Raw genomic sequence first — 16101 nt, 5'->3', positions numbered from 1 at the left:
CAGGTTGAGATACAAGCTCTAGGGCCTTGCTGCTCAAAGTACGAGCCATTGACCAGCAGCATCCACATCATTGGGAGCTTGCTAGAAACACAGTCTTGCACCTCGTCCCAGACATCCGGAATCAGAATCTGCAGAACATGCGAACTTAACTGCAATGAGATCTGCAAGGGAATGCACATTAAAGTTGATGAATTCTGTTCTCAGGTGACATCATTTATGTGTCTATTTAAAAAAAAGTACAGTTTAATTTTAAACCATACTCCACCTCTATCTCTTTCCACGTCCTCCACTTATATCTATGACTAGTTTATTTGGTGCTGGCAATGCCTTTGTCCTTTCTGCGTTCTTCTTTATTAAGGCCTGGTAGCACTCCCATATTTATTGGACACTGTCTTTTTATCTTTGTTCAATCAATTTGCACATGGTGCTCAATAAATTTCTGTTGAATGAAATGAATTGAAAGGCCAAGATGCTACTGATCATCAAATGGACCCAAAGGAGGCCTGTGGCTGGAGCAGCTGAAATCCTTTATCAGGAAGGCAGATGTCTTAGCCTGGGTTCCTTAGAAAGCAGGGGCTAAGGCAAATTGTGTGCTAAAGCTTTACTGGGGACACCATGGGATCCCAGGACAGCAGGAGTGAGGACAAAAGGGAAGGAAGGCAGGGTAGGAGAAAGAGCAAATTAATAGTGGTACCTTTATGAACTGGCCACAGATTTCCAAGAAACACAGCTGGTTGCTCAGGGCTGTATGAAACCACTTGTCGGAAACATCCATTGGGGGAGGAGGGAAATATGAGCAATTTATCTGCCAGCACCTTCCTGCTTCTGCTCTCTCATTGGCCTTTTTGCCTGTCCCACTAGGTGTTAACCTCCCTGCATTTAGGGCTTAGCTGTCCAGCCCTTCAAGGCAGCTGCTGGATAAGCCAGAGCCTCTGTGGGTGGACCTAGAGGGGCCACAATGTCCAGCTCTTTGCCAGTTTTGCAAAGTTTTATTGGAACATAGCTGTGCCCGTTAATTTACATACTGTCCTCCTCAGTTTATCCGTAAAACTTAGCCGAAAGGCTCGTTCTGTGTATTAAATCAGACAATGAGTAAAATGCACAGTGCCTGCCCACTGATGAGCTCCAAAAACGGGAAGTGACGTTCTTGTGAATTACACTCTCCTCACTTCGGCTGCTGCTACGAGCACATCTGAACAGACCATCCACCTGCCCCTGGCTACCTCCTCCTCTGGGCTCTGTGGAATACCTGAGGTTCTCACTATGAACTCAGTCCTTTCGGTTGAGACATCTGGATGTCAGGGCACTCACTGTGAAAAAGAAGTTGCCCGGAAGAGAAACCCCCTGAGCCTCTCCCAGCGGCTGGTGTATCTGATCAAGTGGGGATAGCAGGCAAATGTGAATTGTGGAGCCAAGGGAAAGCCGAGACAACAGGGCATTTCCTGGGCCGCCCAGACTGTGAAAATGCAGGGTGGAAAACTGAGAGGGAGAGAAGAGGGTGGGGGTGCAAAAATGGACTTCATATACTTCAAGGCCTGATAATTACCGGACAAGTATCTCAACGTCCATGCTCAGCTGACTATGGCTCTGCAGTGTCATCTTTCTATTTCTCACATCTACGGTACTTCGAGATGTTTCCACTTCCCAAGTGTGTGTGCTTTACCTGTCTACTTTTTCGCATATTGTAGTTGCACTGTTTCACGAAAAAGTTTCCGTCATCTGTTTTATTTCTCATACTAATTTCAAGTTCTTTCTTACTTTTTCGACAGTTAAGAAATTCAGCCTTATATCCATCATTCCACACGTTTGCTCTGAGGCCCAGCTGTAGCCAGTCTGGCCTAGGAATCTTCATTTGTAACAATCTCCTCCCCAAGGGAGTAATTCATGCTTTATTCTATATGCATAAAAGTTTCAAAATTATATCAGTACTAATGATAATAAATATAGAGTGAAGTTTTTAAAAAAAGCTCTTCTAGGTCGAAGTAATTTCCCCATTTAAGAAAAATAAAAGAGCCCTCTAGGTTATGGCTCTCTTAACCAAAGCTTTTTTTAAAAAAAAAAAAAAGAAAGAAAAAACCCAGTTCTATCAGGTTTATCGTCATCAACAAACCTAACAGGCCCATTGGCAACCCAGAAGCAGACACCTTTGACCTCTCCCCCCAGTAAATGGGCCCCTTTCTCTCATTTCTTTCCCACTCAACCAAAGGTAAGGCGTCCCCCCGTTTTCCTGCGTCTTCTCTCATTAAACACTTACATTGCAAACATTCACATGCCTTCCCACCCCAGCGGCTCATGTACATTTCTACCACCAGCTTTGCAGTTTTAAGGAAGGCAAAGTTTGGGCTCAGCTCCTATGCCTTCTTCCTGGAAAACCACAGGCCTAGGCTTCCTGTCGGCACCCGTGGAAGGCAGACAGAGGCTGCCCTGCCTGATGGGAAGTAGAGCCTTTAACAAAGGGCTGCAGATGCCACCGCTTCAAAAGGATCCGACCTGGCGCGCCCAGGATCCTAATGGGTGAAACCCTGAGCCACCGAAGCGGAGCACGCAAACTTAACCACTCGGCCAGGCCAGCCCCTCTTTAAGATTTATTTGTTGATTTTAAACGAAAATCCCAGGGGCAGGCCCGTGGCCTAGTGGGTGAGTTCACGTGCTCCGCCTCCACGGCCCAGTGTTTCACCAGTTCGGATCCTGGGCGTGGACATGGCACCGCTCATCAAGCCACGCTGAGGTGGCGTCCCACATAGCACAACCAGAGGGACCCATGACTAGGATGTACAAGTATGTACTGGGGGCTTTGGGGAGAAAAAGAAAGAAAAAAGAAGATTGGCAACAGATGTTAGCTCAGGTGCCACTCTTTAAAAAAAGAAATGAAAATCCTGCCTCTGTGGGATTGTTTCCATGGCGCAGAGGGGCCGTAAAAGAGCACTATTTAATACGAATCACATCGGTCACAGTTTATGAACGTGTTCTGGTGCCTGTAACGCATCAAAATCACGGATGGCGGAGTCCCAAATAGGAAAAATCTGCAACATGAGGTATGCTTTCCTGGTAAGAGCAGCTAAGACGAGATGGCAGTTTTGGGGGCTCTAGGTTCTGGGAATGAAACCACTGGGGAGGCTGGGTGAAAGGGGAGAAAGCCGACCTCCCCGACCTCTGGCATCTCGTTCCCCCACCCGTCCTCCTCCCAAGCAAGCATCCCCCTCGTGAGGCCTCGTGGCGCTTGCACAGGGCGCGCGGCCCCCAGGGAGCCTTTTCTGCAAGCGCGGGGGATCGGGGCGGGGGCTGCGAGAGAGGCCCAGGGCACATGATGCCTCCCCCACAAGCCCGCCCAGCACATGACCCAGGCCGGCCCGCGGGGTCCTGGCAGACCCTGGCCGCGATCCGGAGCACGGCCCATGGCCTCCCCGCGCCTCGGGACCTTCTGCTGCCCCACGCGGGACGCCGCCACACAGCTCGTGCTGGGCTTCCAGCCGCAGGCCTTCCACGCGCTGTGCCTGGGCAGCGGCGCGCTACGCCTGGCGCTCGGCCTCCTACAGCTGCTGCCCGGGCGCCGGCTCGCGGGCCCCGGGGCCCCCGCGACAGCCCCGCCGGCCTCGGCCCGCATCCTGCGCGCCGCCACCGCCTGCGACTGGCTCGGCTGCCTGGGTAAGGGCGCACGGTCCCAGGGCGGGAGCTGCCCCAAGTCTGGGCGAGGGCGCACGGCCCCGGGGTGGGACCTGGCCCCGGGGTGGGACCTGCCCCCGAGTCTGGGCGAGGGCGCACGGCCCTAGGGTGGGACCTGCTTGGCGCGTGGATGAAGGCGCGCGGCCCAGGCTGGCAGCGGGTCGCTGCCCGGGTCGGGACGCACGGCGGGCGGAGATGGGCAGGGCATCTGCGTACTCCGAGCGAGCGCAGACGAGGACGAAACGGGAGGCGGCTCCCTCGGGACTGGACGGAACTACTAGGGGTCTCTACAAAACAAGATGGGCGGTGAAAATTATGTCCAAGGGACATTTGTTTTTTAAAAAACCAGTTTATTGTTTTGGTTATTGCAAGCTTACTAGGGAAACTTTAGACAGTGCCGTTAAGCAAAACCCAGAAAATATAATGGATCCATAAGTATTTGACCAGTGAGACCTCTAAGCTAGACATTGCCAACCATTTTGTTTAACTTTTTATTTTGGAAAATGTCTACCATATACAAATGTAGAGAGACTGTATAATGAGCCCCCCGGTTCCCATCACCCAGCTTCATCTACACCCCATCCCCTTATCCCACTGTCCACTGGATTATTTTGAAGCAAATCCCAGAATTTGTATCATTTCATCCATACAGATCTCAGTATATAGCTCTAGAAGATAAGAATTTAAATATATATATCACACATATTTATATATATTACACCAATATCACTATCACCTTAAAATAATGAAAACCTATTCCTTGATATCATTGGTGTATGTTCAGTTGTCTCATAAATGTTATTTTTCAGTTGGTTTGTTCGCATCAGGATCCAAACACTGTCCACATTTTGCAGTCGGCTGACAGGTGCTGACCATTTTGGAATTTTTCGGTAATGCTTGCTCTTGAAGCAAAGGCTGTTGGCAGGGTTGGAACTGCCCTCCATGTGCGTGCCCAGAGGGGAGGGCAGCAGTTCATACCCCACCTTGAGCAGGTATCTGGGCACGGGTGGCTGTGTGTCCCAGGGCCCAGTCCTCCCATTCTCCGTGATGGGAGATGCTCAGGAACCTTGACTTCCAATAAATGCTGTGGAACCTCCAGTCGCTTTCTCAGACTTGAGGACTAAGACAGGAAGCAATACTTGTTTTCTATTAAGGATAAAACCATTTTAGTGCAGGATAATTAAATAAAAAATTGGTTTTCTTCCCCATTCTTCTAAATCATTTTGGAAAAGTATCTTAACAGTAATTTAGTTCCTGTAACTTGAACATCTGGAAATAAAGATGCACCCAAACATCTTTTGAGGGTCACTGAAATAATGTCTGTATGTTCTTCCACCTTTAGAAGGGAGGTCGATGGTGTTGTGGGCCAATGAGCAGCAGTAGAAGTCAGGGGAAGGCTGGGTCACTGGACTCCTTCACTGAAAAATAAGAACTCCCAGTGCCTAGGTCATAGGGTGTTGATGGAGCTCAGAGGAGGGCTATGTGCTGGAGTCAACACGGCACTCACAGAGGAAAAGCAGTATTTTCCTTAGCAGTGGCTTGACAGTGAGAAGATCTATCTTAAGCTATCTAGTTCATTCTTCCCCTTTAGTGGTGTATTACATAGTGTTTATTTACTGGTGTATTACACAGTATATACTTACTAGTGTGTTACACAGTATATATTTGGCAGTGTCTTACACAGTATATGTTTAGTAGTGTATTACACAGTAAATGTTTAGTAGTGTATGACAGTATATATTTACTAGTATATGACAGTATATATTTGGTAGTGTGTTACACTAGATACTAGTGTACACTAGTAAATATGTCTAACTTTGTACTGTGGATAGTTCCTTCCCCTTTAGCAGTGTATTACATAGTGTGTGCTTAAACAAAGGGTATCACATTACCTAACAAAGACTCTTAATAAAATACCTTGTGTGTGTGTATTGTTTTGAGGAGAATTAGATATTTGGGTCTAACAGCAAAGAAAACTCACAAATAATAAACGTCAAGAGCAAATTATCAAGAACTAATTTGTGAAAATCTTCAGTGTGTTTTTTTAAAGAATGAAAGTACTATCTTTTTAAACTTCAGAATTGTGCTTTCTCATTCTTTTTTATATGAGGAATAGTTAACATGGACATTAAAAATATAGCCAAGAAATAAAGCTCGTTCTTCACATAATCGCTTGTTAATGCCAAGTAAATACAGAGATGAGGGACATGATTCTGGCTAACGATGGTTTCAGTTGAAATCTAAGTGCTTTGCCACCATAATAGTAATTAATTTTTTGAGTAACTCAGTCTTACTTTTTTCCTCTCTCTTTCTGCCCACACCAATGTGTTTCTTCCTTTCTTCTCTCTTTCCCTCCCTCACTTCCTTCTCTCTCCCTTCCTATCTATCAATTATCTATCTATCTATCTGTCTATCTATCTGTCTGTCTATCTATCTATCTATCTATCTATCTATCTATCTATCGTTTTTACGGAGTGACAAGTCAGCTTTAGATTTGAATTAGGACCAGAAACAAAGCATCATCTAATTCTCCCTTAGGGATCGTAGTCCGGTCTACGGTGTGGTTAGGATTTCCAGATTTCGTTGAAAGCATCTCAGACGTGAACAGGACAGACATTTGGCCTGCCGCCTTCTGTGTGGGGAGCGCAGTAAGTACGCCTCCCTTTGTTTGGCCCCTCCTCCCTCCCTGTTCTCCTCTTATGCTGTGGTCCTCCAAAGTGTGGTCCCAACCCACCCACCAACCCACTGGAGTTTGTTAGAAATGCAAATTCTCAGAGCCCTGCCCTGCCCTACTCATCAGGAACTTGGAGGGGAGGGGAGACCTTTGTGACTTAACAAACCCTCCAGGGGCTCCTGATGCACGCTCAAGTTTAAGAACCACTGCTGTAGTGGGGTTTCTCCCCCCACCCTTAAGCACACGTATGCAATCTTTACCGTAGTGCCATAATCAAAACCAGCTGGCCAGAAAAAAGGAAGTTATTGATTTATTGGATGTATTTTACATAATGAGATACACACACACACACACACACACACATTGCTCTGTTCACTGGGTTAACGCTCAAGGGAGTGATCTTAAAGTACGTGGATGCTATGCTGACCTTACCGTCTGTAGCAGAATTGTCAGTTTCTCTCCCTCCCTCCCCTCCGTGCTTCCCAGCTGCGTCTCGCTGGAGCATCTGTCTCAGCCCCCACTGATGAGGAGTATCAATCTCTTGCTGCCTCTAACACACGGGGCCCCTTTCCTTTCCCTTCTCCTAGGAAGGTCTTTCCTGCCCGTGTTCATTTGTTCTCAGCAAAAGAGCTGCTAGTTCAAAGACCCTGTGAGCCCTCATGCCGGTTTCAGCCGCAAGCCTGAGCCCTCTCTCCGCTGTGCCTCCAAGTGTAGCAGAAGGCAGGGCTCGCTCGTCCAGTCCCACTGAGCAGGCAGAGAACAAAGGCACAGCCCCCCTTGGTTCACCAGACTGTCCGCGTGTCTCCGGAGGCCTTTCATGTGCCGCTTCCTGACGTCAGAGGAAGAGGGCGTCTGCCAGCTCGTTTCACGGATGGGGGCAATCTGGTGCCTGTTTCCAGGAGCTTTGATGCCAGGCTCTTCCTGATTACAGATGTGGATCCAGCTGTTGTACAGTGCCTGCTTCTGGTGGCTGTTTTGCTATGCGGTTGACGCCTATCTGGTGATCCGGAGATCTGCGGGACTGAGGTATTCAGAGAAGTCCGCGGGCTCTCTGCCCGAGGCTCTGTGGTTTGAGGAGATACTATTGAGTGCTCCGAAGTATTTTTCAGTACAGCAGACACAGTCGGTCGGAATCTGTCAGCTGGCCCCTTCCCCGAGAAATCTATGGCAGCTCGCGTTTATAAAAAGCCAATATTGCTTCTTGGCCTTTTGGCTAAGATCAAGTATAAAAAGCCAAATGCAGATTCAAAATAATGACCATTTTAAAACCTTGAAAACAAGTAATTCAATAATTTAAATGCTTGGAACTGGACAAATGCTGAAAAAAATTGGCATGAATATAAACAATTTTTGATTGTATGGAAAAGTTCAAGGAAAAAAATCCTTCCGAATATGTACTGACACTTTATGCTAACTATGGAACCTGAGGGGGCTGGAGCTGCGGTGGCCGCCAGCTGAGAAATTGCATGGTGCCTAGGACATTGGCACTGGTGGCTTTGAATTGAATCTTGCTTGCTTTTTTTTTTTTTTTTTAAACAGCTTTATAAAGTTCACCCGTTTAAATGTGTAAAATACATTGTTTTTTAGTATATTCACAGAATTGTGCAACTGTCACCAGCATCTAGTTTTATGACATTTTAATCACTCCTCCAAAATTTCTGTACTAGTTATTGGGCACTCACCAATCTCCCCTCCCCTGGAACCCCTGGCAACTACGAATCAACTTTCTGTCTTTAGATTTGCCTCTTCTGGACATTTCTTATAAATGGAATCACACTATATGTGACCTTGTGTGTCTGGCTTCTTAAACTTAGCATAGCATGTTCAGGGTTTACCCATGTGGTAACACATATCAGTGCTTCACTCCTGTTCGTTGCTGAGTAATATTCCATTGTATGGCTAGACTACGTTTTAGTCATTTCTCAGCTGATGGACATTTTAGGTGGTTTCCATTGTTGTCACTGTTAGGAATAATGCAGCAATGAATTTGTGTTTGTTGGACATACGTTTTCATCATATACTCATGGGTATACGCCTAAGAGTGGAATTCTTGGGTCATACAATAACTCTGTGTACAACTTTGTAAGACACTGCTCAACTGCTTTCTAAAGAGGCTGCACCACTTTATGTCGGCACCAGCAATGCATGAGGGTTCCCATTTCTCCACAGCCTTGCTAACCACACTTGTTATTTGCTGTGTATTTGTTTGGTTTTTAATATTTTAGCCATCCTGGTGTGTGTGACGTGGTATCTCACTGTTGCTTTTGTTTTCCTGGTGGCTAATGATGTTCAGCATCTTCTCATGTGCTTATTGGCCGTTTGTTTACCCTCTTTGGAGAAATAGCTTTTCATTTCTTTCGCCCATGTTTTAATTGGGCTATTTGTCTTCTTATATTGAGTTGTAGGAGTTCCTAATATATTCTGGATACAAGGGCCTTATTATGATGGATGATTTACGGATGTTTTCTCCCATTCCGTGGGCTCTCTTTTCCCTTACTTGATGGTGTCTTTTGAAACACGAAAGTTTGTAATTTTGATGACGTTCAATTTTTTTTAAAGATTTTATTTTTCCTTTTTCTTCCCAAAGCCCCCGGGTACATACTTGTGAACTCTTAGTTGTGAGTCCTAGTTGTGACATGTGGGACGCCACCTCAGCGTAGCCTGATGAGCGGTGCCATGTCCGCGCCCAGGATTCAAACCTGCGAAACCCTGGGCCACCAAAGCAGAGCGAGTGAACTTAACCACTCAGCCACGGGGCTGGCCCCTGATGACGTCCAATTTTCTATTTTTTTCTTTTATTTCTTGTGCTTTTGCTGTCATCTAAGAAACTATTGCCTAATCCAAGGTGACAAAGATTTACGCCTATGTTTTCTTCTGAGAGTTTTATGGTTTGAACACTTTTATTTAGCTTTGAATTAATTTTGGTGTGTGGGTGAGGAAAAGGTCCGCCTTTATTCTTTTGTGTGTGGATATCTAGTTGTCCCCGCACCATTTGTGGAATAAATTCACTTTTAAAACCAACATCAGTAGCCAAATAAGCATCATGTTTAGGCCATAGAGTACACTGGGCAATCTTAGTAGACCCCTGCTCTGAAATGGCGTATAGTCCTTATGGATACCACATCATCGTTAACTTTGGTCTCTCTGGCCTGAAATGCAGTGCTTACTTCATTTTTGTGTTTGTTCCTTCCACCTTTTTACCTTAGTTCCTAAGCTTTTACACGTCTGTAAAAACCTAGATTTACCTGGTTGTGAAGATTCTCTAGGGAAGATAGTCAAGGTCCAAGGTAGCCAACCAGGTGTATCGGTGAGGATTAGTTTTGACTACATAAAATACCTAAAATAATAGTGACTTAAACAGGATAGGACTTTCTCTTTCATGCTAAAAGAGACCAGAGATAGGGAATCCAGAGCTCTTATGATGGACATCAGGGACCCAAACTGCTTCTGCTTTCCTACTCCACCATCCTATTATGTGACTTCCATCCTCAAGGTGTCATGGCTCAATATAGCTGCTGGAACTCCAGCCATCACATCTGCATTCCAGACAGCAGGAAGGAGGAAGGGGGCAATGCAAAGGGGTCTGTTTTCCCCCGAGCCAGCTCCCTTTAAGCAGCCTCCCTGAGGGTTTCACCAACAATTCCACATTCATATTGTTGGCCAGAATTTAGTCTCATGGCCACACTTATCTGCAAGAGGAGGACATAAATATAGTCTGTTAGCCAAGCAGGCTGTTGCTCTGCATGACATCCAGGTTATATTACTAAGGAAAAAAGGGAAAATGCTTTGAGTAGGCAGCTAGCAGCATGAGAAGGCCTCATCCCTGAAGTGAGTGTGTGTCCCTGTACGATGGCTCCCTCACTCAGTTTTGGAGGGATTGGAGCTGTGACACAACTAGAAGTCTCACAGACTAGCAGTTGTGGAGATAAGAGGAACCTTGGAGCCTGGAAAGGAAGCTGGAAGAAGTGTCTGCCTCCTGCTGTCATAGGAGGAAGCATTGCTTCATCCCCACCCACAGGGGACTGGGGTAAGACGGGGCAACCTGACAACTGTCTGGACCGAGAGGACAGGCAGAGCCCTGAGAGGCCAGGACAGGCAATCAAGAAGCCCTCCTCAGGGGCTGGCCTGGTGGCATAGTGGTTAAGTTCATGCACTCCACTTCAGTGGCCCAGGGTTCGTGGGTTTGGATCCTGGGCGTGGACCTAGCACTGCTCATCAAGCCATGCTATGGCTGCAACCCACATACAAAATCGAGGAAGATTGGCACAGATGTTAGCTCAGGGGCAATCTTCCTCAAGCAAAAAGAGGAAGATTGGCAATAGATGTCATCTCAGGGCCAATCTCTCTCACCAAATAGAAAAAAAAAAAAGAAGCCCCCCTCACACCCAGAAGAGTGTTTGGAATTGATTTTGGAGCTCAGCGTTAGGATAGGCAGGATGATGGGGGTGTGCAGGGAGGAGAGGATGCCGGGCAGATTGTGGCTTCCAAGGACCACCCATAATGCAGGAGGCAAACATCCAAGGAGATGAAACATCCAGAGGCCTCCCAAGGGCAGGAACAGGGGCAGGGTTCAAGGGCTAGGAAGATTGTCGGGAGTGGAGTGGGCTCTCCTGGTGACAAGGACCAGAGCGCACAGCAGAGAAGTGAGACAGGTGTTCTGTAGCCCTGGAGACGCAGCCCCCACCTGGTCCCTGGCAGGAGTCATGCTTCCTGGTGTGAGGTCTCTGAGGGGCCAGCACTGGGTGGTTTGAGCCATAGCTGAGAGTATGGGTCCAGAAGCCTCTGTAGCTCTTCTTTTAAGAGCCAGTTTCTTTCCAGAGCCCAGGGCCAAGGGTGGCAATTAAGAGACTGCAGCTGGCGGGGAGGGGTCCCGAGGAAGTCCAGGGCAGGGGACCAGGCTTCGTAGGTATGGCTGAAGTAAACTCCACAGTCCCTTCTAGGTCCTTCCAGTCCTTAGCTGTTTTCTTTGGCACAGGAGAATTGTTTCTTTTCATCCTAATCCTGAGAAAGGTCATTAAGACAGATTGAAAGTTAAAATTTAAACTGCTACTTTCTTTCCAGGCGTGGGATGTACAGATTTTGAACAGTAACAGAAGGCGCTTGAGATCCTGGGGAAAGCCCTGAACTGAGGTCACTACTTGCTCAGAGAAAATGAAAGTGTGAGAGCAAAGGGGCTCTGGGGAGGACCTTTGTGTTCTGGGACATGAACACTGTCCAGTGGTCAGATAAATGAACGAGGATCTTCAGCCACAGGCTGCTCTGATCGTGGATGAATTGGAGTTCTGACTCCTGCCCTGGTGTGGGTTTTGGGTTGTATTAGTTATTGAAGTGAGTGCCACCTGTGTGAGCTGGCCCGGCTCTGACTCCCACCCCGAGAGGCCCTTTGGGGCCAGGAGAGTGTCGACCAGGCTTTGGCGAGTGCCCACCCCGGACCTGCCTGGCCTCATCTCCGACCCACTCTATCCCACCTCAGCAAATGATGCCACTGCACCCTCCAGCCTGAGGTTAGGGTCTGGAATGCAGACATTCCATACTCTTTTTTTTTTTTCAAAGATTTTATTTTTCCTTTTTCTCCCAAAAGCCCCCCAGTACATAGTTGTATATTTTTAGTTGCGGGTCCTTCTAGTTCTGGCATGTGGGATGCCGCCTCAGCATGGCCTGATGAGTGGTGCCATGTCTGTGCCCAGGATCCGAACCAGCGAAACCCTGGGCTGCCGAAGCAGAGCGCACGAACTTAACCACTTGGCCATGGAGCCAACCCCCAAGACATTCCACACTCTTAACTGTCTGGCCCCTTGCAGAAAGCTGCTCGTTAGGGTTCTGAGTCTTGTGCAAAGCCTCTGACTTCTGGGCAAGGCACAGCCCTACCTCCCTCAGACCCAGAGAGAGGCAGGGCAGGGCTGCTCCAGAACTGGCTGGAAGGTGGGAGGCAGAACAGCTTGGAGTCCTTGCCTCGTGGCCTCCCAGAGAGCTGGCTGGGAAACGCTGCTTCTCCCTGCGGCTCATTCCTGTGTGCCGTCTCATCTCTTTTCCCTCGTGTCTCCTTGTACAAGGGCGTCCTTTCACACTGATCCCTGACTGCTCCTTTGTCTACACAGCTGATCTTCAGAGTTAAACTGCTGATGAGTCGGGGATTGTGCTATTTGCCAGGAGTCTGGTGGAGTTGTGAGTGATGGCGGGCACCCTCTGATGGAGCCCTGGGCTTCTGTCCTGTTGGACAGAAGAGGCAAATTAAACGCTGGATGGGAACAGTCAGATAGCTGTGCATGTGCGCAGGTCTTCCGTCTTCCTGACCCAAAGGCTGGCTGCCCCGGATCCCTTGGGGGAACGGGGTGGGGGATGTGTAAGTACAAAGATGAGTGATAGAGATTGTCCAAGAATGTTAACTATGCAGGGAATGGGGTGGGGGGAGGTGGGAAAGCTCCCTGCTCTCCTGGAACATCAAATAACCACTCATTTCTTGGGACATTCTTCTTGGTTTGGACTGAGCGTTAAAACAGTTGCATATTCGGTAGGGAGGTAACTTCGGAAAGGATTGGGGATAAGTTGCTCCTTGCTTATTGGGTGAGCCGGGCACTTAGGAAGTTCCCATGTCTTGTTCCTCTCAACCATGAAAACGTTATGCTGAGTGAAAGAAGCCAGTCACAAAAGACCACATATTGTGTGATTCCATTTAGATGAAATGTCCAGAGCAGGCAGATTCGTAGAGACACCAAGTAGATTAGTGCTTACCAGGGCCTGAGGGGACGAGAATGGGGAGTGACTATTAATGGGGGCGGGTTTCCTTTTGCAGTGATGAAGATGGTTTGGAAGTGGATAGAGGTGGTGGTTACACAACATTGTGAATGTACTAGATGCCCGTGAATTGTTCAGTTTAAAATGGTTAATTTTATGTTACATGAGTTATACCTCAATTTTAAAAAAAACTTCAGAGGCAAAATAAGGCAACTCTTTGCTGAGGGTTTTGTTCTGTGTGCGTTTTCCTGAATTTTCTGGAGCGCGGGAGCTGGTCTAGTCGTTTCCACTGCCGGCCCTCATCCTCACTCCTCTCAGGTGTGGCCGCCCCTTCTGCTTCCCTCCTAGCACCATCCTGCTCTACCGCATCATGGCGTGGGGCTTGGCCACGCTGCTCTGCGTCGAGGGAGTGGTGATCCTCTACTACCCCTCCGTGTCCAGGTGAGCCCGGACTCCCGACAGCCCAGCTCGCCCCGCTCCCTCACCCGTTGTGTGTTCTCTTGCAGGAAACGCGTGGGCGCTGACCCAGGGCGGGCGCCTTGCACTCAGGCCCTTGTCTCAGGCTGTGTGAGGCTGTCCCGTACAGCTGAGGCCCTGGGGGCTCCCTACAGTTCCCTGCGCCCTTGCCTTAGTTTCCCTGCCATCTCTCACGGTGGTGTGGGTAGGTGCCTCTGCACACAGGTACGTACGCAGAGCTTTAGGAATGTCTCCTCCACATAAGTATGCGTGCAAAGCTTTGGTAGGTGCCCCTTCATGTTGATGCAGCTTTCTCGTGCCCACTCCTTCATTTTTATTTTTCAAACCAGCTTCCTCTGGATGAGCAGGGGAGGTTTAACAGTCTAAGAATGAGTTCGAGATGACATGGAAGAATGAAAAAGTGGCTCTTAGGAAAGCTGATTCTAAGCCTCTGCTTGCTTCGCTTTCTCACTTCTCTTCCATGCTGTGCTCTCAGCTATCCTGAACACAGACACGGGCAGATGGGGCCACTGAGATGGTCTCATTTCTCCAAGTTTCAACTCCCATCAATGCAACCGTTTGTAAAGCCCCGAGGTCCCTCCAGGGATATATACTCTAACTTCCAAAGAGAAACCGAAAACAGAGGCTGGACAGTTGTCTTTGTCTGTGACTTTAGAGCAGTGTATACCAGGGATCAGCACTGCACAGCCCTCAGGACAAATCTGGCCCTCTGCCTGCCTTTGTAAATAAAGTTTTATTGGCACACAGCCACGCCCATTTGTGTTTGTATTGTTTATGGCTGCTTTCGCACTACAATGTCAGAGTTGAGTAGTTTCAACAGAGGCTGTCTGGCTCACGAAGCATAAAATATTTACTCTCTGTTCCTTTACAGAAAAAGTTTGCTGACTTGTGTAGACAATTTCTCCCCCTTTTTGTACTTGTTGCAGCTACTCAATTAGACATTGCCAAAGTGGCGTTGCCTTGTCGACAGTGCATACTCGCAGAGCTCTGTATAGATCCATCCGTACGGCCTGCTCTCTCAAGGAACTTTAAAAGGACAAATACATGTCAGCAGCCGTTATAATAGAATGCACTTAATTGGAAAGGGGGTTTTCACCCGTCACTTTCACCTGTGGGACCCTGAGACTCCAGGAAAAGTTACATCTGAGCCTGAGGGAGCCATCACTGCAGGGCTCACAAGGAACTCAGAGGTGCCCCCGTGGTCCTCAGGCCACTCCTTTTCGGCATCATAATCCATCATCCCTTGATCTTGACAGCCCATGGCCCGGAACCCTCGCATTCTTCACGCTCCTGTCCTCCCTCTCTCATTTGTCATTTGCTCTCAGTCTTTGCATCGGAATCGCATCTCTTTCTCCTCCTGTTTCTCTTTCTCCCCTCAAGCCTTTCCAGACCGCATTTTAGCCTTCACAGCTGACGATGAAAGCTCCTATTAACAAGAGGAAGGTGGCCTCATGAGGGGGTGGTGTAATCCTTCTTATGGCAAGAAAAGATGGGCATTGTGTTTTTTTGTATTTTCTGCCATTTTTTCCCTTCTGATTTGACTACTCCATGCATATTAAAACAAAAGCACTTGAATTTTTTTTTTTTAGATTTTATTTTTCCTTTTTCTCCCCAAAGCCCCCTGGGACACAGTTGTGTATTCTTAGTTGTGGGTCCTTCTAGTTGTGGCATGTGGGTGCCACCTCAGCATGGCCTTATGAGTGGTGCCATATCCACGCCCAGGATCCGAACCGGCAAAACCCTGGGCTGCCAAAGCGGAGAGTGTGGACTTAACCACTCGGCTACGGGGCCGGCCCGAGTACTTGCATTTTAATCATTCCACCTCCTGTGGCCACGGGGCCTGGGCCTTCATCTGCTTCTCCACCTCACTCTTTGGCTGGGCCTGAGCAGTCCTCTCTCCCCTTGGCCTTCGATGCTCTCTTCCTCTTTGCCATTTTTCTTCTACATTATGCATGTCTTAGCTGAGAGTTCCTACCTTGGTAACATACCTGTGTGTAGCACTCCACCATGTCCTGTGGTGACCAGCAATTCCCGTGACCCCTCAATGGCAATCCTGGTCCTTCTCCCTGAAAAGAACCACTGAAATGTTGTCCATAACCATGAGGACAGCTGTGCTTTGAAATGTGGGGCTTGGGTGTTCTCAGTTGCTCAAGGAGAGGAACTGGATCTTATTCATGGCATCGTCCAGGCGTAGCATGGAGTAAGTGCTTAAAACTACCTAGTTTATTGAGGGCCTTTGTCTTACTGGAGTCGTGTGTTTTTCCCCTGAGAAGACCCAGTGGGGGGAATCCACCCTCCCAGAGTGTCTTCCTTTTTCTCCTTCTCTCAGTAGGGACCTTTAAAAGCTCCCCCCACGGAGTGCCTTAGAGATCCTCTCATTTGTGACACAACTAAAGACATGATGGATCTCCTTTGTTCTTGGGGATGTGTCGCTTGTTCACAGACAGGAGATATGAGTCAGATTTCCTTTGGGCGGAGTCAGAAGTCGATTTGTGCATTTCCCTTTACAATCGCATCCTCTTATCTCGGCTTCCAGATAAGTAGGCGTATTT

The 16101-nt window shown here is 48.0% G+C and overlaps 1 protein-coding gene across 2 annotated transcripts in view; it reads left to right on the top strand.

Annotated features, from left to right (window-relative positions):
- The first annotated feature begins 3272 nt into the window (after positions 1–3272).
- GPR143 (G protein-coupled receptor 143) overlaps positions 3273–16101 on the top strand; it is a 48714-nt gene continuing 35885 nt past the window's right edge. Inside the window, exons 1-4 of one of the 2 annotated variants that reach the window (XM_070604932.1) lie at positions 3273–3645; positions 6202–6311; positions 7269–7363; positions 13421–13513. In XM_070604932.1, coding sequence (XP_070461033.1) covers positions 3336–3645; positions 6202–6311; positions 7269–7363; positions 13421–13513 — 608 coding nt within the window. In that variant the 5' untranslated portion in view covers positions 3273–3335. The remainder of the gene's footprint in view (positions 3646–6201; positions 6312–7268; positions 7364–13420; positions 13514–16101) is intronic. The other variant, XR_011536009.1, reaches the window with a different exon arrangement.

Source organism: Equus przewalskii, chromosome X (assembly GCF_037783145.1).
Source record: "Equus przewalskii isolate Varuska chromosome X, EquPr2, whole genome shotgun sequence".
NCBI lineage: Eukaryota > Metazoa > Chordata > Mammalia > Perissodactyla > Equidae > Equus > Equus przewalskii.
The sequence above is the reverse complement of the archived record's forward strand: the minus strand, read 5'-3'. Positions and strand labels throughout refer to the sequence as shown.